The 25,444-nt window shown below is 39.7% G+C and overlaps 3 protein-coding genes across 3 annotated transcripts in view; 2 read left to right on the top strand and 1 right to left on the bottom strand.

The window, feature by feature from the left end:
* Nucleotides 1-25,444, bottom strand: part of LOC128382684 (glycine--tRNA ligase) — a 116,768-nt gene that overhangs the window by 75,958 nt on the left and 15,366 nt on the right. The window lies entirely within an intron of this gene.
* On the top strand, nucleotides 6,910-19,222 carry dlec1 (DLEC1 cilia and flagella associated protein). Its single transcript, XM_053342866.1, has 38 exons — nucleotides 6,910-6,993; nucleotides 7,078-7,218; nucleotides 7,350-7,506; nucleotides 7,630-7,743; nucleotides 7,818-8,002; nucleotides 8,390-8,613; nucleotides 9,678-9,762; nucleotides 9,851-9,938; nucleotides 10,246-10,419; nucleotides 10,549-10,685; nucleotides 10,797-10,889; nucleotides 11,095-11,185; nucleotides 11,316-11,478; nucleotides 11,905-12,097; nucleotides 12,266-12,342; nucleotides 12,547-12,709; nucleotides 12,794-12,890; nucleotides 13,012-13,142; nucleotides 13,276-13,437; nucleotides 13,552-13,682; nucleotides 13,902-14,052; nucleotides 14,305-14,421; nucleotides 14,559-14,680; nucleotides 14,796-14,981; nucleotides 15,072-15,139; nucleotides 15,237-15,388; nucleotides 15,487-15,602; nucleotides 15,733-15,803; nucleotides 16,472-16,692; nucleotides 16,855-17,013; nucleotides 17,106-17,228; nucleotides 17,342-17,436; nucleotides 17,596-17,680; nucleotides 17,793-17,990; nucleotides 18,099-18,263; nucleotides 18,385-18,535; nucleotides 18,880-18,997; nucleotides 19,102-19,222. The coding sequence occupies exons 1-38, from the start codon at nucleotides 6,910-6,912 to the stop codon at nucleotides 19,220-19,222; spliced, it is 5,109 nt and encodes a 1,702-aa protein (XP_053198841.1).
* Nucleotides 24,546-25,444, top strand: part of map3k22 (mitogen-activated protein kinase kinase kinase 22) — a 39,286-nt gene continuing 38,387 nt past the window's right edge. The window contains exon 1 of the mRNA XM_053342684.1: nucleotides 24,546-24,915. The gene's annotated coding sequence lies outside the window, so the exon portion shown is untranslated. The remainder of the gene's footprint in view (nucleotides 24,916-25,444) is intronic.

Below are 25,444 nucleotides of genomic sequence, written 5' to 3'. Positions count from 1 at the left end.
GTTCTGATAAATGTTAAGAAGTATTTATCTGACGCCCATCCAGCACTGAAACAATGTCATCTGTCATGGTAAAAAAGTACTGATTTTTTTTCCAAGATAGTTTGCAAGTCTCCTCTGTGGGGACTCTTCCAGATGTTTGAATATTCAAGGTAGTAACTCACCCTGTGCTTTGTCGCTTGTAGTAATGATATTTGTGTGTAAAGTCTGGTGTTTGCCTTATTTTCTGCGAAACTGCAGCGTCTTGGGGAGTAAATGTTTAGTTTGAATGACACCTGTTCTGGTCATTATTTGAAGCTTCTACACACTTCTCCACAGGCTATTGACTATCAGCTAGTTGTCAGTAGCATTTCCTTTCCTGACAGTGGAGTTGCCCTGAGAGCAGAGTCTGCATCAGAAGTGTCCCCAGTCTGTCTGCAGACAGAACATGCCACATAAAATGACTGACTCTGCCACCATGATGATCCATAATGATGCAATAATTATAGGCTGTCAAGGTAGCAGTATTATTTAATCATTGAATGGGTTGCTTTATTCTGTTAGGGTAGCACATACTGATTAACTCTGTCAGAATATTGATATTTATTGATTGATTTATATACAAATATAGCCTAATTGATTCAACAAGCATTGCTTATTACTTGAAGCATCCCCTCCCCCTCTCACAGACACACTAGCACTGCAATGATTGCATCATAATTTGTCTTTGCAAATAGACAGATGCTATTTAACTTTGATCAAGTGAATTTCATATAAAGCTGACAGTTGATAGCCAATTTGATTACACTGACGTTTTTTGTCAGTCACTGCTGTGTAGAGGAGGGTTCAAATAATGACCACAACAGGTGTCGCTCAACTGAACATTTGACTTGCCAATATGCTGCTGTTTCACAGAAAAGAAAGTAAACAACTGACTTTGTACACAAATATCATCGCAGGCTGCCACAAAGCACAGGGTGGGTTATTTCCTTGCAACTTAAAAAAATATATCCCTGTATGTAACTCAAATCAATGTATAATCAGTATCTTGTCCATAATAATACTAAATAAATACCATTACTAAGTGTGCCATATATTCTCACATTTTTTGTAAATATTATGTGTAAGAAATGTGTGTGCGAGGAAAAACTAGCTAAGTCACAATAGTACATGGCACATAGTCTAGAGCTAACTCTCTGCTAACATTGATGTGGCCATAACTCTGGAGGAATACATTGAGACCACATTCGGAGACATAAGTGTTATTTCCGGTCCTGACAGCGGAGTTGTCCTTAGAGCAGTGTCTGCACCGGAAGTGTCCCCACAGAGGAGACCTCATTACAACGGGCGTGCCACAAGGATCTATTCTGGGCCCAGTCCTATTCACTATCTATATCAGTGAAATTGTCTCTTCCTTGCATGGTTGCCAAATTCATCTTTTTGTAGGCATTATGCTACTCTTTTATATTGCTGATTCTGTTCAATCAGCCAAACTATTTTATCTATATCTATTATATATACTCAACACAAATAAAATGAAAGTCATGGTTTTCTTGAGATCCAACAACATTAACTACTGTAGTCTAATATGAATAGGGTTATTTATTTAAAGAATAAATTTATTTATTTATTTATTTAAATTTAGAAATCAGGGACAATGCACATTAATAAATCATTTTAACAAAATGTAAACATGCCAGAATTATCCAAAAGGCTATTTTACTTCTGCTGTCCCTGGACTGATCTTAAATAGTCACCCTAAAAGAATAATACAAGTATCTTGGTATATGGCTGAATGACAAATTTACATTTAAATACCTCATTAGGAATCTTGCAAATTACAACAAAAGATTCTTATTTTATACAGAAATACAACCAGTTTCCCTTTGTTTTGTAGGAGGAGGCTGGCAAATAATCTTTCCTATTAGTTCTGGATTATGGGAATGTAATTTGCTCCACACTTTGGCCCTTAGATTGTGTTTACAACTGAACCCTGGGGTTTATTACTGGTGATAGCTACAAGACTCAGCAGTGCTCTATGATAAGGTTGGCTGGTCTTCTCTAAGAGTCACAATAATCATTGGTGTCTATATCTACAAAGCCCTGGTAGGAAAATTACCATTATACAGAACATTTATGTTGCATTGGAGCTCTGGTCCACTTTTAACTTGCTCCAGTGACTGGTTGGTTTTTCAGGTACCTCGTGTCAGGACTGATCTGTAAAATACTGCTTTTGGTATCAGAGCAGCTGAGTCTTTGAATCTCTTGCACTGTTATCTAAAACTGAATTAGAACCCTGAACTCTTATACCTCTTAAACACTTTAGAACTGCACTGAATAACCACTCACCTGACTGTACACGTTTTAACTATATAAAACTGTACGTTTATATTTCCTATGGTGTAATGTCAGCATCATTGTAAATGATTCTCAGTGATTTCTCTGAGAATCTTAAATAAAGGTTGAATTGAATTGAATACAATCTATGATATTTATATGTACAGAAAAGCAAATGTATGTTATGTAGTAAAACTGACCTTTGAGAACAGTCCCCATGTGTATTCCATAGATAGAAAACAACAAACCAGCTCCACTGACAAACTCACCATGTTTCCCGACTGTGCCATTCTGCTCCATTCTGATCTCAGTCCAAATAAATCACCATGTGCAAGGTAAAAATCCACTTCTCCTCCCAAACAGTGTCTGCTACTGTTTATGATAGCAATAATCACAATCATAAAATGAATCAATCAAATGTTACTCCTGTGTCCGTGGAGGGGAGAAAATCCAAACTGTGTCTCCCTCTGAGCCAACCCACACAGTGCGCAGTTAATGCCAGCCCATCAGACTCTTATGCGCCCTCAGTCCACACCCACTCTCACACCGGTCTGACAAGTACACCACTGTATTTGCTCTTATGACTTTCATTCAGCTTCTTGTTACACCTTTCGATGGAATGCTACCAATATAGACTAAAAAGAGACACTTGTATAAAGTTCAATGTAAACCTTTATAAGATAATGTTGTATAGAACCTGTATCACGGTATATAATGATATTGTGTGATTTCACAAGGCATTCTGCTACCTATAGAATGGTATTTGATTTGTTTAGGGTGTTGCCATTGTTGCTACAGACCTACCATTTATAGTCTGGGGTGTGGTCCTGCCTCTCCCCTCTATGTTTTTACACGATACAGTTAATACTGGGAGCATCATCACTCCACATCACACCATGCCTATAGCCATCATTATTGTAATACCTAAGGTCTTAACACTAGCTACTGGCAGAGGGTAAAGGCTTCATTCCTCGACAGAGAGTGCTTGGCTGAGTGTTGATTCAAGCACAGAAATATGTGCTAAAGCAACAATTCAAAACTAAATAGAGCAGGTGGTGATTATCATGCATGCCTAGCTCATCTCTTGTGAACAAAAAATCCACTTTTTGGCCAATTATTTAAGAGGTCTTGGTATGTTTTTTTTGATTGGTGTGACTATAATTGTTGTGTACTTTGTAGGTAAATAGTGTTTATGCAATGCATTGGACACAGGAGCCCCTGTTCTTGCTGAGAATGTAATATACAGGGACTGAGACAGATCCCTCTTTGTGCCTCTTTATTATCAGTGTCTGCCAGCCTGTTCTGTCCTATGAACTCTCGTGCTGGGGCAGGCCTTCTGAAAAAAAAAACTGCTCTGTCTGGCAAACCACGAGGAGCTACAAAGTGGGCTCAACAATTGCCTCTTTGAGATTCCCACTTGAGCACCACATGAGCTGATCAGCACAGTCAGAGAATTTGTTTTGGGTGTCTTTTCAATCTTGGCCTCTTAAACTAGCCGACCGTTGTGATTATTTCTCACAGCATTACATGAATTGTTTCTTTTACAGTAGGTTGTTCTTGACAGTGCTTTGAAAACACGTTGCATGACTCAGTCTGATTAATCCATGAAACTCTGAGTAGCAGTATAACAGGTTGAGTATCTGAACTTTAAGTAATCAAGTAAACATAGGTTGCCTCAGTCAATTGTCAGACAGAAAGGAAACTTTGATAAAAAAATTGATATTTTTACAGTGTATAAGCCCAATGGCCTGTTAAAGGTAGAATATGTAGAATGAGCAGAACAACGCCATCTAATGTCTCGAGATCGTAGTCGCAACAACCAAAAAGTAATTCCAGCAGTCGGGTTGCCAGGTCCGGTGCCGGATTTTATTTTAGCTCTAACTCTGTAAATATACCACTTTATCCACATGTCTAACCTTTTTAGGCGAGAAAGTATCCCTTTAGATCCACAATGTGACGCTAATTTGTCCAAATAACATCTGCTCAAAGTTTTGTTCCTGCGAATTCGGAGCCACTCAAGTTAGCCGTAGCGAGTAACGCACTTCCGGTCATTTTCACAAAATAAAACACCCGTTGCCTTTTATTATTATGAAAACCATAACGATAGAGTTGGTGCTTTTATTTTGAAAACAGGAAGCGAACATACCCTCGCTGTAACTGACTTGAAACCACCGAGGTATATTACATTGTAACGCCAGTGGGAGTAGCAGCAATGTCTCTGCATGTACTGCCTAATCCTAAACACCGAATGGCTTGTGTGTGGTGTTGTCGGAAGCAGAAGAGGCTCACGGTCGTAAACATCTGGTCACGTGTACTCTGAGATGTACGTGCAGGTCAGGAAATGACCGTATATGGTTTGTTATTTGTGTTATTACATTACGTGTTGGACTAAATACATGGACATATTGAGGAAAGTATTTCGGTTTTATGGAAACGGATTTCATATTTCACAAGAATGGATACTTGTCGAGCTGTACAGAAATTTCCGTGTCATAAGATGATCGTTGTGGATAAAGGGAAGACTTTGAAGGTATGTAGGCATTATAGCTTTTCTCACTTAGCTGAGTGGCTAGCCAAGCTAATCGCTAATACTATTACAGCTGTGAGCAACCATATAAGTCGTGAGTGGTCTTGACTGAATCAGAACAATCTAAGCTTTCCAACAATGTACGGCATGATTATATATGTTTAAGGGTTGGTGTTTAAAACATTCAGAAGAACGTGTGGCTACCTCCTAACATCCGTCCCGTCCCGTGAACGGAACAGCGTGCGTTAAGAGGTTAATGATCAAATATCCAAATCCGAATAGCGTCAGAAAGTCAACCCACTCTCCACATTTCCATTGCTACCGTTTTGATACTTCATGGTACACAAACAAATAGCATCTCATATGAAAGCCAAGACCCTGGCGAGTTCAACAGTACCACTATTATTGCGCTAAAAACTCAGTGAACCAGCAGCCAAAGAATACAAAGGTAAACAACCACTTATTTACAGCGACTAACAGATATTCTGTTTTACCTTCGAAGTTTTGTGATGAAAAGTTGTATTTGAGAGCAAAAAACGCTGGTTTTAGTGAGTCCAACACGGCTCTGCTTGTTTACAGCTCCATTTCACCCAGTGCCTGCCTACAGTAGCTGCACCGGAACAACAGACAACCCTGGCAACCCGCAAATCCGGCCGCTAATTGGCTGGTACAGTGTACACAGAGCGTCATTGTCGAACCCCTCAAAAAATTTTAAAAATATTAATTCAGACTAAATATTTTTTTTAATGGAAAAGCAATACTTTCATTCTGTACCCCTCAAAACGCCCTGTGGCTGTATTATTTTTAAAAAATATATAGCTTTTAATAAATATTCTACATATTCAACCTTTAATGTAGTATTAGGCTAACAGTGTTTTAAAGTCCTTGCACTACAGAACTGTACGGAAAAAGGCACACATTTTGGAAGAAGAGGATTGTAAGTACCTCGACAAGTGTCAAAATGTACACAAAAAAGAAATGAGAATATTAAACTTTGTTTTCCTTTATGGTTTGGGGGAAACAAAATAACATTTTAAGGTGAAATACTACTACGGAAGCTTATTGCATTTTTTTTGAGTAATTTTTTTCCTGTTTTTCTGAGTAATTTTTTTTTTGATCAGTTTTTCTGAGTAATTTTTCTCTGGTTTTTCTGAGTAATTTTTTCCTGTTTTTCTGAGTAATTTTTTTGGATCAGTTTTTTGAGTAATTTTTTTCCTGTTTTTCTGAGTAATTTTTTCCCCTGTTTTTCTGAGTAATTTCCCCCCCCCTGTTTTTCTGAGTAATGTTTTTCCCCTTGTTTTTCTGAGTAATTTTTTCCCCCTCCTGTTTTTCTGAGTAATTTTTTTCCCCTTGGCATTCAAAACATTGGACACATTCACTCCTTTAATTGAGAGGTCGATTTAATGGCAGCAGACATGACCTGCTTGTTTACTTTAATCAAGTTCTACTTTGATCTGGGTTTAAGACACTGGGAGATTAATTCACCTTAATTGACCCCGGTGGAGTAGAGAGCTGAAGACGGGTCATAGCAGGAGCAGGAGCTGCAGGAGTCACTTGCAAGTGAGGTGTTATCGCGAGATTTCGAAATAGAGAAAAAATTACTCAAAAAAACAGGGAAAAAAATTACTCAGAAAAACAAGGGGAAAAAATTACTCAGAAAAACAGGGGGGGGGGGGAAATTACTCAGAAAAACAGGGAAAAAAAAATTACTCAGAAAAACAGAAATAATTACTCAGAAAAACTGATCCAAAAAAAATTACTCAGAAAAACTGATTTAAAAAAAAATTACTCAGAAAAACAGAAAAGATTACTCAGAAAAACAGGATCTGTATTTTTTTTTTATTGAATGAATGCAATAAGCTTCCGTAAAAATACTGTGTTTTTTCGGTAACTTCCCTTCGTTTGGCTGTCGCTATGGCAACCACATGTACACAAACATGGCCGAAAAGCAGCGAGCACTTGAGGACTTCAACAACATTAACCATTTAACCACAGCTCTGTAAGTGTATTTCCTCAAAGTGGCCGTCCAGCTAATTAAACACCAGCATTAGTTTTAGCCGTACTGAATCATGCAGGAGGAAACCGAGACAGGCGAAAACTCGCTGTTTGATCCGTCAGTAAACAGTCACAGACCCGCCTCAGGAAAATCACAGGTAAGATGCACACCTGATGGCCATTTCAGCTGCTCGATCAAACTATTTCCATTATAAAGCTGCTCTCTCTTTCTTGTACACTAGGACATTTCTCATGTACTAGCGAGCATTTTCAAGCACCTTTACACAAAAGACATCATTGGGAAGGACACACTGTCCAACCTCACGAAGACAAAGAAGGGAACAAGCAGCTATCATGACAGATATGTTGAAGAGCTGGCACAGGTAACACTTCAGTACAATAGTTATGCTGTAGACCTGGAAGAAGTAGAAGTATAATAATAAAGCAATCTGTTTTATTATTATTATAGTATTGTAGAAATTGTAATCATCTTTATTGTCGTTTTTAATTACAGGCTCATTCAGAATACAGCCAATGTATAAAAGAGGCAGATGTGCTGGAGAGTCATGTAATTCAGGCCAGAGCTCGGGCTGCAGCCACAGAAAGCCAGGCCTATGAAAGGATGAGAGAGGAGATTGGTGATGTTTATGATCATCAGGGTCTCCTTACAGGTGATATTTTATGAGTGCCTTTTTACTGAAGCACACAATATGCTTGTTTACTTTTATTTATGAATATGAACTGTAATTACCACTTCTTTTGTAATTTATCTCTGTTTTTATATCTTCTCTCAGTCAAATCAGCCTTTTCCTGGTGTGTAGATGAAGATCTTCTCAAAATGAACAACCTGATTTCCCCCCAGGACTACTTACCTACACAAAAACCACGTGCTGAAGCACCAGCAGCAGGTACCTGGCCTTCTTTGGGACTCATCTTAAAGTGCCAGTGTTTTTGGACTGACTATTTTACTTTTTCTTGCCAGTAAAAACAAATCCTGGCAGACCTACCTTTAGCTACAACATGCATGTGTCCAGGGAGCCTCAGGATGATGGTTATACTCTGATTCACAGTCTAGAAAAGACTGTCCCAGAAATGCATCAGTCAGATCTCAGCCTGACTCTAGAGTCCAGCTCATATACTCCAAGGGGAATGAAAACACCCAGTGAGGTAAGGAGTCAGAAACCTACATCCTCTCAAATGAACAACACTATCAAGACTAATATTTAGATCCTTTGTGTACTAGTACCACTGACACTAAAGCAAATGTTCAAATATCAGTAATACATTTATGTAACATTAATGGCAGTAGTTTGTTATAGATGTTATTTTTTTGTTAATAATGAACTTATTCATTGTTAAGTCTTATTAAACCAAAAAAGGAGGCAGCAGAGACAAAACAAGACATAAAACATATTTAAAGAATTTCCTCCGGGTTTTGAGAAATTTTGAGATCTGGCAAGTCTGAGTTCCTCTGGGAGACTTTAATACATCAATGTGCTATAAATACAGATTGTAAAGCATTGTTAAAATCTGTTAGTAATCCTTGTATTTCAGAAGCCAAACCAGATCAAACCCAGACCAAAGTGGAAGGATGAGCCAAGCGCAAAAGATCGGGCAGAGGGTTTGGAAAAACTTCAAAAGCTGAAAGAAAGACACAGCTTCCTCCGAAATCCACGCTTCCTTCCTCCAAATGCACAGCAGGGTGGCACATCCCTCATTCGCTCCAAAGCCAAAGCGGCAAAGACAGAGCGCTTGAGGAAAGGAATGGAGGAGCAAAGGTACAATGACTGCAATATGCTGAGCATAGAGTCCTTTTTTTCATCCCACGGTGAATGCTCGTCATTTTGTCAAAGGGCAGAAAATATGATAAAGGCAGGACATTGACAATGTGCTATGTTTGACATACAGTAGTACACAATACCTTTTCAATATTAACACAAACACAAATACACGTTACCTCAGTACATGCAACTGGGCACCTTTTGTGCTTAAGCAGAGGTGGGTAATTTAATCTGACTGGCATTATATAATTTCTTATGTGGTGCCTCAGCCATGTTGTGTTTCTGATTATTATTATAATCTATTATGTATTATTTGTGTTTTAGTTAGCTTATTACAACCAAATGAACCAAGGCCTTTTAAATTGCCATATTCACTTCGTATTGTAGAAAGAAACAATTTACGTAATACGTAATAAACTAAAGTGGACTTTCCCACCATAACTCAGGAGCATTTACATTCTTAATTAAATCAGGGGTTAAATAATATTTGCAAACAGATTGTGGGGGTCTATCTCAAAATTATTTTGACACAGCTCTGATCTAGAGAAAAACACAGATAGAACACCAACTGAATGTTAAACTAGGCACATCCTGCCATGAGAGTCATGTATACATTTATAGCGACAAGCTGACTCATACTTCCTGTGAACACTGTTTCTGTTTTGTCAGCAAGATTTCCCAGCAGGAGTACTGTCATGTAAATTGTGTAAATGTGGCAATTTACATGTCAAACAAATTACAGGTGTAATTTGTTACTCTGTGGTCTTAGTCTTCAATATCCAAATTTGTTCAATATGTAAAGTAAATGTATGAAGGGATTGGCATTTTATGTGAAAACTGTGTGAAAGCATACAGTATTCAAGCAGCTCCAAACAGAGGGCAAAAACAGGATTTCTTCCTTGGCAGATGAAGAAAGTGCCAAAGTCTTAAATTCATGAATTGTAGTTTTTCATGTAGGAATCAGTGCTGGTGCTTGTAGCTTTTCACCACGCTCTCCACTTCCTGTTCAACGAGTACACAGAATACTAAAGTGTTGTGTTTATGCATGTTCTCCTTGACAGTTCCAGTGATGATCCTGTTCCAGTATTCCTGGCAAAACCTTCAATAGTGTTCTTCACAGACTACACTGTGGGACATGTGTATGAGGTAATTTTCTGACGCTGATATTTTGCCTGAACTCCATTCACAGTCAACAAGACATGATCCTGTTCTGTCTTGTCCTGTCTTGTTTTAGACTATGCTGGAGCTGAAAAACATGACTTCCTCAAGCCGTCATGTCCGAGTGATCCCTCCTACCACTTCTTACTTCTCTATTGGCCTGGGTGAGCTCTTTCTCTGGCTCTGATTGGACTCGATATAGCCTTTAAATAACAGATACTTCTGGGGAATCACACAGTGTGTCAAGTGTCAGTGACTGTATCCCAAAAGAATTCCACACAGTTTTGACACAGTCATCTCTGGAATGCAATTGGTGTTTTTTGGCAATCCCATATTATGCAAGCCTGTCTGTGAATACCAGCACCACCTACTGTAACAAAGAAGTATGAAAAGATGAATTGGATGAACAGTATGTAGATAGTTACACTGGCTCAGTGTGAGAGGTTGATTCATTCTCATCTGTTTTGGCAGGAAGATTTCCTGGAGAGGGCGGTGTTGTTGCTCCAGGGATGAGTTGTAAGTACACGGTGCGTTTCGCTCCAGACTCTCTGGCAGACTATGAGGACTTCATAGTGGTAGAGACCCAGGCTGAGCACCTACTTGTGGTGCCTATTGAGGCCCGACGACCCCCTCCTGTACTCACCTGTGAGTCTCAGAAGCCCCTTAAAGAACATAACATTTTCATTGTAATCCTATTCATGCTTTCTAATTAAGTAGGAAATATGTTTATGCTGTATATTTTTATGTCTTGTTCATTTGTCCTAATAATTGCAGTGCCTAGAGTTCTGGACTGTGGTTATTGTCTGATTGGAGGAGTAAAGTTTGTTGAGTTCCTTTGCCAAAATGTTGGTCTCAGTGCTGGGACTTTCTGCGTTATCCCAAAGAACCAGTGGCCAGCCTCCAACCTCAGGGTAACAATCTATGTGAATCATTTATTGGTGACTCTCAAATATATATATATATATATATATATATATTATATGTGCTTGACAGGTGTTCTTTTTTTTATTTTCTTCATATAGTCAGTGGTGAGAACTTACTTTTCTGAGCAGCCGCCCTTTGCAGTCAGCCCGTCTCTCTTTGTGCTGCAGCCAGGAGAGGCAGTTGTAGTGGAGGTGAGTCTGATAAGGAGTAAATTAAATGTACAATTGGTACTAAAAACGATAAGCAAATGGAGTACTTTTTCATTACTAGATTATATTAAAACCACAGTTAGTTCATAAACAATTTGTATACACTTCTTAAAGCCTTCCTGATATACCCAGTTTTTGAGACACAAAAACATCTACATAGTCTCTCAGTCTCTGTGTGTCATTGCAGGTGGTTTTCTTTCCCACCACTGCTGAGAGGAGCTGTCAGGTGTTCACTGTAGTATGTGACAACTGCCAGGTGAAAGACATTTCCATTGAAGGTAAATCTTTTCAATAAACAATTTAGTATTGCTGCCTTATAAATAAGTCTCCAGAATTCCCTCTTTTGTGATGTCAGATGTACCACTTTCTCTTTGTGTCTGTGTGTGTGTGTGTGTGTGTGTTTCCCAGGTGAGGGTCAGCTGATTGCTCTTGAGGTTGTGTCTATATCTGGGGAGAAGGAGCCTGCTGTGGTGGGAGAGGTGCATGATCTCACTGCAAACCACTTTGTCCGTTTCAGTCCATGCAACCCTCACTCTTTGCAGCAGAAGAAGCTAGTCATCAGAAACAATGTGTAAGCCTCTATTTTACATACCTTTCTATCACAATATTGGAATCTGATTCTAATACCTCTTCTCTCCTCCATAAATACACATGAAATCAGCATTCAGTTTGATCCCAAAGTACCATATTGTGTCGGAAATCCACACTTCAACTGGAGCACTGAGAGTCAATTCAAAGGATTGGCAAGCCTTCTTGTAGTTAAAGTGTCCTCGTGTGAGAAACAAAATACTAATTAACTATAAACCCAGGGCTACTGCTTGGTCACTGACCCTCTTTTTACAGTTACACATACAGAAAATGACTTCATTAACTCTCACATTACATCTCTCTCTCTCTCTCTCTCTCTCTCTCTCTCTCTCTCTCTCTCTCTCTCTCTCTCTCTCTCTCTCTCTCTCTCTCTCTCTCTCTCTCTCTGTCTGTCTCTCTGGGGTGGAAGCCACTTAGAGCTGCCTTTCCACTGGCAGATCATGAAGCCCAACCTGCACCCTCTGCTTCCAGGGGAAAGCCCGAAGCCATCCCATATCCACTTCCACCCGGCCACAGATGGTGCTTTTCACGTCAGCCCCCTAACAGGCATTCTGGCTCCCTGCCAGGACCAAGAGTTCCTGCTTACCTTTTCTCCTAATGAGGTAAGAAGGACTCAGAAAACATTCTTCAGGGGTTTATTATAGCTCTAGTGATACTTAAAGAATGCAGTGTTTCTTACATTTAAACGTCATCAAGCAGTACATTCACCTTCCTAAACAGATGAGAAACAGACAGAAACATTTCATTCAAAATCTTTATGTTTTCTTAAGTTGAAGGATTACCACAGTGTCTGTCATTTAGTCCTGAGAGACGTCCCCCATCTGCCACCAGAGCCCTGTGATGACAGGTAAACTTCTTGTTCACCTGTATGAACTCTGGTAGAACTGTTTTCCGTGTAAATATTTATGTGTAAAAGTAATACCACTAGGTCATCACATAAAAAGTGCCCTGACGTCATATGTTAAGTTTACTAAACAGATTGTCCTTTGGCATACTTTTCATTTAAGAGGTTAACAAAGTGTTGGATTTTGTCTCTGTGCTTGGTGGGAAGTGTCCTTCAGCCTGTGTGCGTTGGCTCCAAGGTGAACGATGTCATCGTCATAGATATAGAGGTCAAGGGATTAACAGAGCCCTACCATGTCCTGCTGGAGCCCTATGCTGTTGTAATTCCTGGTGAACTTTTAATTGGCACAACTACCCGGAGGCAGTTCAAGGTTATTTGAATTACAGTTTAATTGACAGCCATAGTTGACACATGTAAGATGCAGCTAGAAATTGTGTTTTCTTGTGTGTATCAGATGTGGAACCACAGCAAAATCTGTGTGTTTTTTCAATGGGAGAGGATGAGCAGCGACTGCCACATAATAGAAGTAGAGCCATCTACTGGTCAAATAGGTGCGTCACACAGTGCAATGATACAGACAAAGAATAATTCAGTGAAGTTTAAAGTGCAGGATGAATACATTATTTTTTATTGTTTTATTGTTTGATTTATCTTTAATGGGTTTCGGTCCAGAGGAGAACGAGTGCTTTGATTTTGACCTGATTGTGACTGGAGGGAAACCAGAGAGGGTCGTGACCAGTCTGCTTTGCCACATAGAGCATCGTCATGAGCCTGTTGCCTTGGCTGTGGAAGTCTCCTTCAAAGTAAGAATGAATCATAACACCATCACAACATTACTACCATCTAAAATTCACATTAATACGTGACATTCTTTGAGTATAGTCTTTCCATGAGCTGTAACCTCTTTATGCCCATCATTTATTTGATGTTGGTTAGGGTTCTATAGTGACCGTCAGCGTGCCTAGCGTGGACTTTGGGCTCATGAGACTTGGGGAACAAACACAGACCACACTCCTCCTCACCAACATCACCCAGTTGGAGTCTTCCTGGACGCTGGAGGAGAGGCATAACAGTCAGCAAGACCACCAAGACACACAGGTACAGTAGACTAATATGGCAACATCCGTTTGATAAAATGGCATGGATTTTAAAGTTAGATTCATTATTAATGTCTATATTAACTTGTATTATATTGCCTATATTTGTCATTAGATATTAGTGGAGCCATGCAGAGGTGTGCTGCCTCCTTTGGCTTCTTGCAGTGTTGACGTCCTCTTTAGACCATATTTCTGCCAGCAGTTAGAAACAGAGCTGAACCTGACAGTGGAGAATGGAACAGGATGGTGAGGACAATCAGCTACATTAAACTTTATTGTTCTCCTTAAGATTTACCTCAAGATGTAGATTTATATCCTTACCTTAGCATTGTGCCTAGATGCAGATGGAACTGGAGGCTGCCAAGCGATGCAGAGTGATAACAGCCATGATATCATTATCAGCACTAATGATCTGTGACACTGCCCTGTTGATAAGAAGTAGCACTGCCTGTGTGTTCTGTGCAGTCACCTGTCAGTGCGAGCAGATGTGCAGTCTCCTCAGGTGTGTCTGCTAAACTGTGAGCTGGTCTTCTCTGAACTCTACATTGGAGTTCCTGCTGAGGGTGTGGTCACGCTTTTCAACCAGACCCTGCTGCCTTCACACTTCACTTGGATGGTGTGTGAATCTATTTTTAACATTTATCACCACTTGATTATTTTGGAATTATGGATTTAAAATGATGTAGGAAACAAAGCCTTACCTGTAATAATGTTTGTGATTTTGTAAGGTTGTTTAATAAGATGTTATCAGTGAGTTTATTTTTCACATTTTCCCCATAAATAAGATATAATAAATAAATAATAAAATTGGGATCTCTTTCAACGTAATTATTACTTGGTGGTGTCATGTTGATGTTTTCCCCTCCAGCCTCAGCTCCAGGGTTCACAGTCTTCACTGGTTACAGCCAGTTTTAATCCCTCATCTGGTACCCTGGGACCTAATGCCAGCATGGAGATCACTGTTACCTTTACTTCTCACAGCGATGTAAGTACCAGTTTACATACTTGAAGCTCATATGATTTGTCACCAAAGACAAGTGCGTTTGAGGGAAAAGGGCTAGTGTTTATCTTTAATCTACTGTCACAAAATCTAATTTCCTTTTTCCTCCATCCTTCATCCAGCTGGAGCTGGCTGAGGTGGCAGCTCTCTGTGAGGTAGAGGGGATGAACTCTCCTCTTATTCTTTGCATTGTGATTGGCAAAACCAAGAAACTCAGTGTGTCCTTTTCGCTGCCCAGTGTCTGGTAGTAACTTTACAAAAACATTTATCAAATACCTTGCAATACCATCTGTTTCTTAGCTAAAGTGTTTAGTAAGTTATTTGGCACTCAAAATTTCATTGCTGTTCTTTCTCTGTAGCTCTCCTGCCGATGATCAGATCCCCTCAGCACTGGAACTCAATTTTGGAGATGATGTCATTTTGAACAGGGCTGTTACCAAGCAGTTATTGATAACCAATCAAACTGCTATCCCTGCCCCTTTCACCATAGAGGCGGAGTATTTCACCTGCCATGCCTCAAAGCCACGTAATCAGTCAGAGAAAAGGTAAAACGGCCACCCCATTGACCTGAATGATGAATCCAAGAATGATTTTACTTTATTGTCGATGTGACACAAGCTACTTTTTAAACACAGATGTGCATACATCAAGAAGCCGCTTCACTCTGTTCAAGCCAAGAGAATAGAAGAAAAAGCACATGAGGGTATGCTTTATTTTTATTTGTGCACACACTTTTAATATGAAGCAGTATGAGCACAGCCATGGAGGTTTTCTATCTGTATTTCTGTATCCATTGGCAGCGTTTGTGAGCAGCCTGCTGGCTCATGGAAAAGGTGCAGCATTCTTTGTCCTGCCAAACACGGGGACACTGGGACCATTTGAGACCCAGACTGTGGAGGTGACCCTCTACAGTGACATGTGGGGGGAATACCGAGATCGCCTCATATGCAAAGTATGAATCTTGTGATTAGAAATATCAAACATGTATCCTCTTGATTTTCTCATAGACAGATACATTTGAACCTTTCCCTTGCTGTTTTTCTCCCACAGGTGGGTGACCTTGAGCCCACACTCATCCCCATGCAGATGACAGTGAAAGGCTGTCCGCTCTACTTCCAGATGACAGGCCCACATCCAGTTGACCAGAACCAGGGACCAATCATACAGTCTGTTTCAATTTCTATTTCTCCATCATTACATTGAATGTTTTATTACAGTACTGCTTTAAAAAGAGGTTGCAAACATTCAGACAGTAACAGAGACCTTTTGGTTTGATATCCCTGTGCACATCATTAGGTTTGGTACTCATGTATCTGGAAGTGACACAGTGTCTCGTTCTCTTCGCATTAACAATCCCACCATGTTTGGTAAGTATAATCATGAAAGACTTGATCTGGGTTAATAGCTTTACTGATAGGAACGAGGTGAACAAAATGTGTTTAAAGGCTGGTCCTTTAGTTGGTTTTACTCACAATTTATCAGAAAAGGCTTTGAAGGAAAGAACCAGAACAAGTGTTCCATCCACTCTTCAGTTTAAAGGTCTTTTGTAGTAGTCTAAAAAAAAGTAAATTGAGTGTCTGGTTACAAATCACCAGGTGCTCTATAGAAGGATTTAGAAGGTATTTTGTGCCCGTAGTTGTGAAATATATGAATGACATGTGATAAGTGGTTGTATTCTGACATATTAAGTGGTTTTTTTAAAATCTGCTAATCTTTAAGGTTTGGTTTCATATTTATTGCCTATTTTATTGTTTTAGGCACATTACTGATGATCTGCCATTTATATATTAATGCATTGTCTTTTCATTGTTTTTTAGTTTATTAGTTAGATGAATTCCTGGGCTACACTTTGACCTCTCAAAATATGTGTTAGTTTGTGTGTGTTAGTGTTACTACTACTACAGTGGTAGTATTTCTTTCACGTCTCTGATTTGTGTATCTTTTGTTGTTTACCAATGTGTGCGTGTGTGTGTGTGTGAAGCCAAACTAGTTCAGTTAATAAAGTCATTGAGTCTGAATCTTTGTTTCCTGCCAGATATTCGTATGGACTGGGAGACCTATAACATAGATCAGAAAGATCGTAAGTTGGTGGATGTTTTGGTGGCCTACGGGGACACCTTCCCTGTCAAGGACGCTGATGGCAATGAGATAATAAGTGGAGCAATGAGGCTTTCTAATAGGAACATTCAAACAGCCTGGGAACAAACTCACACCAGATGCTCTGAGGGAACGAGTGGTTCTATCCAAAGCGAGACCGTGAGTACATTAACGCCACAACACAGACACACGAACATTTAGTCTAATGGCATACAATAATTTTATTACAAGGTGGCCTCTGGGAAATTGTTATGGCTATGATGTTGGTAAGTGGACCCACATTTTATTGGCTTAAACCCAGTTTACGTCTATCAATTTCAGGATGTGGAAGACGAGGAATATTTAACCGAGGATGATTGTGAGGAAGAGGAAACCTCTCTTTATCCTTGCCTTGCGAAGAAAAAACTCTTCTCTGTCCACATTCGACCTCATGTGGGCAGTCTATCTGATTACCCTTACTGCATCACCCCACAGCAAATAGTATGTTAATAAGATTTAAGCCCCACATGTATTTAATCACTGAGACACACCTGTATAATAAAATGTTTTCTTCCTGATGTATGTGTCTCAAGGTGATTCCAGCGAAAAGTAGCGGCACCATCCATGTGTCTTTCACTCCTTTGACCCTTTCTGGGTCAGCTTGTGAGTCCAGATGTGTGGGCTTGGCTCTTGGCTTCATGAGTCTAGACTCAGAGGTAACATGCTAAATACACTAAATAGAGTGTTTTGTGAAAAACTGAGCAGATGTTAAAAGTATGCATTTATTGTGTACCCATGAATCCTAGTTGTGTGTTGTTTTGTGTTATAGATGGCTGCCTGTGTTCCGGGTAAAGTTGGAAGGGTTCAGGGTTTGGATTTGGAGCCTGTCAGAATGGATCTACTAGCAGTCGTCAAGCCTGCAGTGTAAGCAGTTGCAATCATACTATTTATGTCCCCAAAACCCCTGATGCATCCAACTCAATTTATGTTTCCGAAATTAAAATCAGCTGAGTTCAGGCAAAAGCAGCTCAGAGGTGGTCTGATTAAGTTGCATATCTTCCTCTTGGCTCCCTGTTCCTGCAGGCTGTTAGTGCAGATGGAGGAGGATGAAGGGATGCTGGAGTTTCATGCCACGGCCGGTGATTTACTGAGGGGAGAATCAGAGGAGGTCAGTAAAAGAAATCTACAACACTAATCAGCAGTGCTCTGACCTGCTGATGTGCACTCATGAGGTATTGATCCCAAGGGTGTACAGTATTTCTCGTTGTTTTGTTTCGCAGGTGTTACTGCAGGAATTTGACACCATTCAGACGTTTCAACTGAAAAACACCTCTGAGATGCTCCTGCACTTCAGACTGGAGACTCGGCCTCCATTTTTAGTGCTCAAGCCGCAGCCCCGAGCCCAGAGTAGCATCTCCAGCAACCCACCTACTGGTGACAGTCAGACGCTGGTGCTACAACCCCGACATAGCATGCAGGTGTGATGAGGGGGGCTGATTTTGATATAAAAGGTGTTTCCATTATCTTATTATTCTTTCTCTCAACTTTATTGACTGTAAATGTTATTCCCGTCTTTTAAATACCAGGTGAAAGTGGCCTTCCATTGCTCCCTGCCCCTTCTGGACCATGCAGATCAGCAAGCCGACGGGGATATTCCTCCTGGGGTTACACTGGTCCACAGTGCAAGGGGGCAGAGGAAGCTGAGGTTCCAGCAAAACCTCCTGATTCACTACAGCAACAACAGTGTGCAGGTCAGTGACTGTAGAAATGAATGTATAGATGGAGAAAATGAATTAACTGTATAATTACTTGTAGGTAATTGCAAAACGTAACACCTCTGACAGTTAATTTCATGTTTTGGGCTCTGTTCAGACAGTGCCACTCCAGGCCCATCTGAGTCTTGCAACACTGAGCCTATCCACTGACAGTATCAACTTTGGGTCCTGCTACGTAGGGCAGATGCAGACCATAGATGTACACCTCCACAGCTATGGAGCTCACACTTTTTGGAGATCAGTTACAGGTAACCACTGAACCATATTTTGTTTAATCCCCCCTTCAGTGCTTTTAGGGTTTGTTTAGGTCTTAATATGAGGTATACATGGCTTTTTATTATATGTAATTGACATCTCTCATTATTTAAAGTATTAATGAGTAGGTATCGGACTCTCCTGCCTTATCAACACCATTTTGAAGCTTTTTTTTCAGAGAGTATAATGTTAAAGGATTCCCTTTCAGGAAATAATGTCCGTGATCTCACTCTAGTTTCACTCCTTGGTGTCTATTGGTATTAATATTCCATCACATACACCTTCACATTGACCTATATGCTTGTGTGTTCCACTATATGTGTATATCTGTGTATAGAGTCAGATGAAGGGGACTCCTGTGTCTTCAGAGTGACACCAGACTTTGGGCTCCTAATGTCCAAGGAACTCCGTGTCACCAGCTGCAGCCAGTCTCTACAGATCAGCTTCACAGCCAGGTAACAAATCACAGCCTGTTATTAAAATGTCTGCAGTGTGAGGGTAAAAATTATCTGCCATGGCTTCATATGTCTAAATTTAATGAGTTTATTGTGTGTTTTAGTGAGGACAGAGAATTCAAGGCCACAGTGGTAATCCAGTCTCCTTTGGTGAAGACTCCCCTCACTCTGCATCTCCAGGGGACAGGGTCCTTTGATGAAGTGTACAAGCCATCTGCTATATAACCTGTGCTTCTTAAATTAACATATTTATAGTAATTCTAGTGAAAAGATTTCAAGCTTTGTCTCTGTTTGGGTAAATGTAAATAAATATACAGAACAATGTGTCAAGTATCCGTTATTTTATTGCACTGCAGTGCTTTTAATAGTCAATAAATCAGGGACTCATTTCTTGTTCTCTATCAAGACTATCAATATTTATGATGATGAGATGTTGAGATTTAATATACATAAGACCCTGACATCTTCCTATTAATACATTACGGTAACTCAAACTCTGTCTGTTTAAATATTAATGAATGATTTATGCAGTTAAATATTCATGTGGTGTGATATATAATCATCATCTGCTATTTTACATGTATATTACATAGAGGTATTATTACCTAGGGTATTATAGCAGTAGTTTAGAACGTGTGAGTGTAAAGTTATCAAAACTCAGACATTTAATGGAGTTTCGCTGCAATTTAATTCAACAATTAATCATCAAATGACTCAAAAACAAACTCTCTTATGACCCAAAATGATATTTAAAAACATCAGCAGCCCCCATTCCAATCCCAATGCACATGCACACCATGCGATAGGCCCTGGAGACAATGTCCATAACAGGAAACCACAAAGGATGGATACTAGGACAGCCTGTTTCATCACTGATATTGCATGTATTTTGCTAGCAGGGTCTTATCAGATGAGTCTTGTATTTCCTCACTAATGAACAAACGGCAGTTAACAAAAATCTTCTTCTGTCAGTGTTTGTGCTCATTCAATAGTTATCACCTGACAGTTGAGAGGATGACTCGGAGCGATGGCTCCTCTTTAAAAAGAGAAAATGTTTATAGTGATTTTGTGACTAAGTTTGCACACATAAATATTGGCTGGGTCGAAATGACTAGGAAAAAAATATACATTAAGGATTCACCTTCTCTATTGGGATTTGTCCACAATACTCAGTCGGATGCACTCAAACAGACAGAGAGACAAAACATCCGAGCTGGCCTGAGGACTGAATAGGAAATCCATCATTAACAGTAAAGTTTGATCTGTAAAAGAAAATCACTTCCAGAGTATTTTTAGGCTTTCCTGTGGAGCTCACCTGACTGCCAGAATCCCCATTGATCTGAAAAAAGTCAATATCAGCCACAGCTCACCCAGAGGGGGGAATGGATTTTTCTTGAAGACCCTTTTAGCAAAGCATAAAGATCAAAAAAAGACAGCCACAAGGATAAACACAAGTAGGCAAACATGTGCTTCCACATACACACATTTCACCGGGCTGTTCCAGTGCTGCAGGGAAGGCAAAGGTTGGTTCGATACTGGAAATCCCAAGACTGTGCTAGCCCTCAGAGAAGAACACAGGCCTCAACTACAAACCTGCGAATGATCAGCACAAGTGCTGCCCCATGACTCACCTGGCTGGAGTTCCCTACAACTGAGCTGCTGCTAGAGAGTAATTCAGCTCATTACAGTGTCACCATACGATCCCTGAACTCACTTAACTCATGGATTGATCAGATATCAACAACTCCATTATTTGAAGCATCAAGGAGTTATAGTAGTTTTAGGGAATTCAGCCTACTTATAATATTTTTTTTCCATTGTAAATGTGCAGATTTGTGCAGCAAAGTGCTCCAAAAACAAATCACAATTCATGCAGATGTCTACAAGAGGTGTTAGTGATGTCAGTGTTAAGTCACGAAGACAAGCAGATGTGAAACAGATGTGAAAAAACACAACACGTGACGTTCTGACAAAAGAATATTTCCTTTACAGTGCACCATGGAGGTGGAGCGTTAACGCTATACATTTGATAACAATTTACACAATGCTGGAAAAAAATTATTTGATTACTGTTCATAAAACTGACTGTGAAGGCATCCTGCTTACCTCTGGAGACACTAAATCATTCTGACACAATCTGCGAGATGATGTTGCAAAAACCACCAAGGAACGAACACACACACACACACACACACACACAGAGACACAGACACACTCACTCACTCACTCACAGTCTGTTATTGATCTTAACAGCTGCCTGTGGTGCTCATCTACAGCACAGTTCAACAGTACAGACATCTACAAGCACCGCAAATCCACAGAGAGATGCAAATGTCCAATTGATATTCATTGCACTCAAGCAGTCTTACACAGAGCAAGGGCATGTCTGATCACAATAAAACAGAGCTGTGTGGAACTAATGTGAAGAGAGCAATGGGGCCAAGGTCAGTGGTGGTGCATTTGTTATTCCTGTACTCTGGTATATTATGCTGAAAAGAGGAGACAGGACTGCCTGGTGTTGTATTTTTCTGGCTATTATAAATAATCTTTTAAACACAGGTAGCCTATTTTCTAGCTTACAGTATAATGCAAGGGTGCAGCATTGTGACAAGACATCCAAACTGAGCTACTCTATATTCAGTCATCCCCTTAGTTACAGTACATTTTTCGATGCACTGCTGCTTTGCATGGCCCTGTCCCTGATATATTTGAGCAGCTCTACCCCCCCATGCCCCCCACACCCCATCCACGTTGTCACCGTCCATTAGTCTGGAGCTGACGTCGACATGTTTGCTGATTGAATACAAAATGCCTCCATTCTGGCAGAAAAAAAGGTTCAGTTGTAGTTGAAATGTTACAGATATTTACAGGTTTCTTACACATATGCAACCTCAGACATGCTCCTGTTCCTCATGCCTGTGAGGATTAAGCCATTAGTGAACCATTACACCTTTTACACCTTTTACCTATAAGACAGAGCCGTCTTGGGTAATGTGCCAGAGAGTGGCTGTCAGGCACATTACCTCCACATATTGTAGACGAACACATGCTACCGATGATTAGTATTTATAATTCAAATTATATCAAAACCTCAACATTTAATGTGTCCTGAAAAGTCATCTGCAGTAAGTGACTGCTTGTCATTAGTAGTTGCGTCATGTATGAAATTCAGCTAAAAACACAGAATACTTTTTAATGGTTTTATTGAAGCTGTAGCAGTAACTCTTCCTTACAGCTTGGCCCTCAGTGACTTCAGCAGTAATGTTCATACTGGCCAATAAAAGTTACTTCTGAGCTTAAGGGGGGAATTTTCTTTACTAAAAACACTTTAGAAGATCCCCACTTAATTTGATAATCACAGCTTGCTGAAATCACTACATGATGACTGTTGAATTTGTCAATTATCACTTGAACTGTAAGCACATTAAGAGATCTTTAAGTTTCTTGTATGTATAATCATATGATGATTACTTAAGAAAACCTATTTTCAATGTTCATATCTGAGTCTAACTATTGTTTCAAGGCATACTTGAAAAAAAAAATTGAACGTAAAATGTTAAACAAAAAATGTCCTTAAAATTTTACAGTTAGAAAGTTTATAACCTAATCCTACCATTGGTTTTTATGATCCTCTTTTAAGTTTCACCACAGTTGTCCTTGAGTCATTAACAATTGTGTCACCATGCACTGCTTGATTAGAGCATAATAATTTGTCAAATGTGTGTCTGATGGTAAAGACAGGAGGAGCAGAGGGACAAACTAGTGCAAGCAAGGTAAGGCCACCAAGACTCATCTATCACTCAGACAAAGTGGGAAAATCCCTCAGGGGTCTAAAAGGCACCAGGTTCACTGTGTGGAAATTAGTTTTGGATAAATTAATTACTAGAATTGTGGAAAAGTGGAAAGTGCCTTAAAGCGACTCCTGCATGCATTTTTACCTTACCTTGCATCTCTGTTTTACACAGTGACCTTCTTCAAGTTTGATAGACTGCAGAGAAAGTAAATGTAATGTCAAATGTCCAGGCATTAATCAAAATAGAATTGAGCAGAAAAGAATTAGGAAATAAGAATTTGGTTTTGATAATAAATGTGTAAGGTATTGCTGTTCAAGTGGTCAAAGTTTAAAAAAAGAATCACTCTTGTGCAACTCTGCAACTTAATCAGACCTTGAATGTTCTGCCACATGTTTTGTTATAATGATGCCTTTGCAATATCACATTAGAAACAGAACATTATTTATTACTTTATTATTTCCTTTATTTATTTTTATCATCATATACAGTATTGTGCAAAGGTTTCAGGTGCTTTAGATGTTTTGATTTTTATTAATTGTGTGAAACCATGAGGGAGGTGCCAGATCATTCCCAAATTTGTTTTGCAGTAACAACCCCAAACACACAGCCAGAGATATAAAGAACGATATTGAGCAAGAGGAAGAAGGAGTCCTGCAGCAGATGGTTTGGTCCCCACACAGAGCCCTGATCTCAACATCATTGAGTCAGTCCGGGATTACATGAAGAGACAAAAGCAACTGAAACAGCCTAAACCCACAGAAGAACTGTGGTGACTTCTCCAAGATGCTTGAAACAACTGACCTGCCAAGTACCTTGAAAAACTGTGTGTGCAGGTGAAGTCTACTGTGGAGAACTGGTGCTGTTTTAAAGGCAATGCGTGCTCACACCAAATTCTGATTTTATTTAAGTTTATTCTGTTTGCTCAACTTTGCATGAAGTTAATTAGCCTAATAATTAAAAACTATTAATGGAATAATTTCTAAAAAATATCCTTGCTTTACTTTCAGTGCCTTAAACATCTGCAAAGTACAGTACAATACAAGATTTGATGTGATATAGAATTTTATTACAATTAAACTAGAGTAGAGCAGAATAGAGTAGAATAGAGTAGAGTAGAGAAGTTTATTTGGATCACCATTAGCTGTTACCCAGGCAACAGCTACTCTTCCTGGGGTCCATGTTAAAATAAATACAACCAATTACAGTTACAATTACAATTGTTAAAACAGTGAAAAGATAACAAACCTGGTACAATTCCACTAAAACCAGAGTAGAGTAGAGTAGAGTAGAGTAGAATTAAACAGAGTACAGTAGATTAGAGTAGAGAAGAGTGGAATAGAGTAGAGTAGAGATGAATTAAGCAGAGTAGAGTTGATTAGAGTAGAGTGAAGTGGAATAGAGTAGAGTAGAGTTGAGTAGAGTAGAGTAGAGTAGAGTAAAATTGAGCAGAGTTGAATAGAGTAGAGTAGAGTAGAGTAGAGTAGAGTTTAGAGTTTAATAGAATAGAGTACAGTGGAGTCTAATAGAATAGAGTAGAGTAGAGCAGAATAGAGTAGAGTAGAATAGAATAGAATAGAATAGAATAGACTCTCTTGGAGCAGGTGTTGTATGTGCTCCAGGTGACCACAGGGAGGCGATGCACGCTACAGTTTGACGCCGCTGCCTTGGAAACACACCACCGGAGCGCGCGTCACCACTTCCTGGAGCTCACGTTGACGCTGACATCAGAGGCGCAGCTCCGGGGGAAACTCAGCGCCACACTGTAGTGTGTGTGGAGACAAGCTAAGCGCAGGGTGGAAAAAAACTTTACTCTTAAAACATTAACCGATGCAGTTAATTCCTGTCTGTAAACGCGTCCGCCAGCTCTGGATTATACACCTGGAGAGAGAGAGGTCTTTCTGCCTGAAGAGACACTGTATTTGTAATTTCTGCTCTTCAGCACAGAGAGCAGTTTCCGGATATCAGCCTTACTGTTTTGGGAAGAATTGCTCTGCATCAGTTGGGATTTTTGTTCGCCCCCTCTTTCTATCTGTCGTTTATCTGTGATAACATACACTCCTCATTCAGTTTGTCTTCATCAATCCTGCGGCCACAACTAGAAGATGGAGACACATAGATAACAAGGTAAGAGTCCAGCCTGGAAGATCTCTCCAGTGATTAACACTGTGTATAGCAAATGCTTTGGCAGGACATTAAATAGTGGTAGTCTTATTAATTTGGCCATGTGCAGTTGAAATTGCTTTTTTAATAAGACATAAGCATGTGCAGTATGTTTGCTGGTGGCAGATCTAATGGACAAGCATTCTTTTAAGTGTAAACTTGCAACCCCAAATTATTTCAGTTTCTTCAGAGAATTTGAATTTGGACCTATAAATGCCTCATTTTTGCATCAAGTAGATATGATTTGTGGATATAGTCATGTTTTATTTCTAGAATAAAGCTTTTTGTTTGATTATTGGTGGTTATTTTGAGCCCTGAAGTCTCTTGGCAATGTTTTACATGTTCTTAATGATGGTGTGTGCTTTATTTATCATCAGTGAAGCATAATTGCATGTCTAGAGGTGCCAGTGTTTTCTGGAAAGTCACTGTCATCCTGTTTCTGTGGACTCACTCACAGTCTGCTTCCTTTTTTCTTTACTGTTCGTCTTCCAGA

Source organism: Scomber japonicus, chromosome 21 (genome assembly GCF_027409825.1).
Source record: "Scomber japonicus isolate fScoJap1 chromosome 21, fScoJap1.pri, whole genome shotgun sequence".
Classification (NCBI taxonomy): Eukaryota; Metazoa; Chordata; class Actinopteri; order Scombriformes; family Scombridae; genus Scomber; species Scomber japonicus.
This window is presented reverse-complemented; position numbering and strand designations above follow the sequence as displayed.